Here is a 4,048-nt window from a genome sequence, read left to right as displayed (position 1 = left end):
GCCGCGAATTTAGAAATTCTTAATGGGAAAAATGAAAATTTTTTTGGTAAGCAAATTTTAGTATTTTCTCTATTACTCCATTTTTATTGTTTTTATTATTTTTGTTATTTTTAATATTGTTATTGTTTTATTTATTTTATTGCTTTTACTATTTTTATTATTTCTACACGGAGAAAAATATAGAGTAACTTTTACTATTTACTTCAGTAAAACCAAAACTGTCTGCAATTTGTGCCAATTTTTGTCAACTTTTACTATTTTTAAAGTGAATTTTACTTAATTTTTACAAAAATGTACTTCGATCGTAGCAACTTTTACTTCAAAGATGGTAAAAATTGACAAAAATGCGCACAAGTTTCTGTCAGTGTAACTTTTAGTTTGAAAATAGTATAAAAGTTACTTTATTCGTTTTTTTCTGTCTATTATTTTTATAACTGTTTTTATTTTTTAAAAATTTTGTTTAAAACGATCAAATTTTTTTTCCGAACGAAAAATTGTTTTTAAGCTGTATTTTATATTAAAATCAACTAAATATTTATTGAAATCTTTAGATATTATTATTTAAATTGATTAAATATTTATTTCATTCGACTTAATATTTATTTAAATAGTCTTAATATTTATTAAAATAGACTAAATATCTTGTTAAAATTATTATTTATTATTTAGTTTAAACAAAGTTTATTGAAAAGAACCTAAAATTTGGATCTGTACAAAAACTGGACATTGATTCTAACCTAACCACACATCATAAAAACTTTCCTAAAAATTTATTAAATATTTACTTGCAAAGTCTCTGGCACTTTTGCAAAGTTTAGTAAAAATTGTGTAAAGATTTAAATGTCCTACTGCAATAAATGTTTCAAGCTAAATTTTCAGGAAAGTTTGACTATTAAACATTTATTGAAGTATGGGACATTTAAATTTTTAAACTTTGCAAGTAAATTCTTTGAAGTTTGCAAGTGAAATTTTAATAAATTTTTAGGAAAGTTTCGGTCCTGTTTAGATAATTTTTCCCTATGAGTGAAAATTAGTCATACGAAGAATGCAATTTAATTGTAAAGTGTAAGATTTTCCATTGACTGAATTTAAGATTAGACCATATATTTTTACTGAGTGAAATTTCATGATGAAAGGCGCACCATTATAATGATTATAGATTTTTTCGTTGCAATTAAATTTTGAATTGGATGGGATGATATAAGAGAAAATGGAAAAGAATAATTTGCCAAGCTCTTATGAAAGAGAAGGTAAAAGTTGTTTATATATATATATATATATATATATACATATTGTTGATGAAAAGAAGAGATGGAATGAGTTCGTTGGCATCATTTTTGCGCGCGCAATGGAAAATGAATCGCTTAATTATGTTTGACGGGCAACAACGGCCGTTGAATTAGATTCGCATCAAAGAAAGGAAAAAAAATGAAGACGATGCCAATAGTTAGATAGGCCTCTTATAATAGTAGCTCACACACACACACACACTCACTGGCCAGGCCTTTTCCATGAAAGTGAAAACATCGCGAATAAGTGAAAACTTTCTTTCTGCTGCTGCAGGTTGTTTCACTTCCTGTGCGAGCGCGTAACCTCCACGCGCTTAGGCCTTCTCGTTGGCGCGCGTTGCATTTTCTATACAGCACGTATACACACAGCCTCTAAATACGTGGGGGCATTTACGTAATATTGCACCCAGCAACCGAGAAAGAAAGTTTCCAACCATGGGGAGGTTAACATCCTCTCCTTCTTTGCTGTCTATTTTAAATATATCGCCGTATATACTTATTAGTTGAGGAAACTCGCAAAACCAGTTTTCTACATTGCACATTCCGCATGAAAAATCGACAATAAAAAAATTAAATTCACGTCAAACATCTTATATACAAATGTTAATCAATGTCTGGAGAAGTAATCTGGAACAAATTTCTTTTTCAAGACAAAAAAAAACTCATACTACTGTCCTTTATTTCTTCCTATATTATAATGAACTTGAATTCCGGAAATGATTATTTTTTTCCCCGCGCACGTTTCAACGGAAATAATTGCTGGGCAACTGCCATACGAGTTTTTTGTTATATAAGTTTTTTCTTTTATTTAAAAAAAAGAAATGCGCACTAGGATAGTGTTAATTTTGTATAGAATTTATAAATTTTGTTCTTTTGATTTCAGGGACAGAAGAGAGGTAAGAGGCAAGACCCTTTTGGGTGATTAATAGAAGAGAGGGACAGGTGATTGAGAGGTGGTTTTGGATGTTAGAAGGCGCGGGGGTGGCTAAAAAGGCCCCGTCGCTGGGAACGGGTCCCGATGCCGGTCCCCGTATCTCAAACCCATACGTTGACCTCCACCCTCGTACCCAAGGAGGAGTCAAACATGCCCTTCATCGACGACGAATTACTCTGGTGCCCTGACAACGACGGCAAGATGGTTGATCTCACCCAATGTCTTCAGGTGAGTCCTTAATTATATTTTTTATTATTTATAATTGTGGGGTATTATTTTAACACCAAAATGGGTTAAAATAATCTGCAAAGTTTCAATCCATCTCACAAGGATTAAAATAATCCATCAAAGGATTTTTTCAAAATGTTTTCAAAATCATTTGGTTTTTATTTGGTCACATTTTTTTAATAGGAAAAATTAATTAGTTACACTCTAAATCTGAATCAGTGAAAATTTCACTGATTTCAATTCAGTGGCCCAGTTTTCTTTAATTCATCAGTCGGATTTCACTGAGAATCAGTAAAAACCACTGATTGTCAGTGAAATTCCACTGATTCATCAAAGAAAACTGGGCCACTGAATTGAAATCAGTGAAATTTTCACTGATTCAGATTTAGAGTGTAAATTATAATAAATAATGTTTCGAGTAGTTGAAATTTTAAAAATAGTAAAATTTACACTAGAAGTGGTATAATTTATGAAACTTGGTAATTTAGATTGATTTAAAAAGTGAACTAACATTAACAGTTGACATTAATTTCTTGTTGCATTATTTGTAAATCTAATATCGTCGAGTTTTCTCGCACATTAAAGTGACATGACGAGATTTCTTTCTTCTCTTGTTGGTACTCTTGACAAATTCATGTTTTCACTGAAAGATTTCCATCTTTATCGACCTTGGAATTTTTATTATGTATGTTTAAAGCTTTAGAATTATATTTCCAAGGACCTAATGCTGTTTTTCTTCAAATACCATTACTGCCTGTATTTATTTAATTACTCTGATAATTAATGTAATAAAATGTTAATTTCGTGATTAATTATTTGCAAGATTATTATTTTGAAAAAGGGAGATTTTAACTTTAGTTTTTCGAGAAAGGAAAACTTTTCTAATTTTACTTGCATAACTAATTTTATTCTAAATTTAAATTAGTAATTTTCTGCTAATTCAAAAGTACGGATTCATTTAAAGGATTCTATTAATTTTTAGTAAGTTTTAGAAAGGTTGGTTGTGTATAGGATTATTTTTCTTGGATCTATTTGTAGAATATTATTAAAAATTGTTTCTTTTTTTGCAGGAAAGTACTACAGGGCAACCGGTCGAATTTTCGGCAATGGAACTAAGCGCCCTTGTGGGAGTTCCAGCACCTCCGACTGGCACAACAGAGGAGGCTGAAGGAATGTCGGGTGTTAATGGCGAGGAGCCCTTTGACACCTTGGACACGTTCCTTCGAGAATTACAAGCAGATTTGGCGGAAGCCAATCAACCCACCTCAACAACTGCCTCATTGTTATCGTGTAGGCGGCAAAGGTACAACATCGCTGCCGCAAATCCTCTCCTAGCAGGTAAGACACTTTATCTAAAAACAAAAATGTTTTTAAATCTATTTTCCTTTGCTATGGACAAACAAACATTAATTCCCTTTCGTGCTTATTATTTTATTACAGAAAAATTATCAACTCCAACGACGCAAACATCGCAGAATTCAATTCCATACGCGACGAGGGCGGAAATCAAAACGGAGAACATTCAGCCAGAAACGAGTAAAGGTAGGAAATAAATAATTTCAAATTTAAGCAGTCAAGAGAAGTATTTAAAGTACAC

At 31.4% G+C, this 4,048-nt stretch overlaps 1 protein-coding gene across 5 annotated transcripts in view; it reads left to right on the top strand.

Moving 5' to 3' along the window:
• The window catches only part of LOC122499365 (ecdysone-induced protein 74EF), a 198,775-nt gene that overhangs the window by 60,271 nt on the left and 134,456 nt on the right, over nt 1-4,048 (top strand). For all 5 annotated transcript variants that reach the window (XM_043607675.1, XM_043607678.1, XM_043607674.1 and 2 more), the window contains exons 2-4: nt 2,173-2,451; nt 3,522-3,789; nt 3,892-3,993. In XM_043607675.1, coding sequence (XP_043463610.1) covers nt 2,308-2,451; nt 3,522-3,789; nt 3,892-3,993 — 514 coding nt within the window. In that variant the 5' untranslated portion in view covers nt 2,173-2,307. The remainder of the gene's footprint in view (nt 1-2,172; nt 2,452-3,521; nt 3,790-3,891; nt 3,994-4,048) is intronic.

This window comes from Leptopilina heterotoma, unplaced genomic scaffold (genome assembly GCF_015476425.1).
Source record: "Leptopilina heterotoma isolate Lh14 unplaced genomic scaffold, ASM1547642v1 Lhet_167, whole genome shotgun sequence".
NCBI classification, from domain to species: Eukaryota; Metazoa; Arthropoda; class Insecta; order Hymenoptera; family Figitidae; genus Leptopilina; species Leptopilina heterotoma.
Note: the sequence above shows the minus strand (reverse complement) of the source record. Positions and strands in the feature narration are given on the sequence as shown.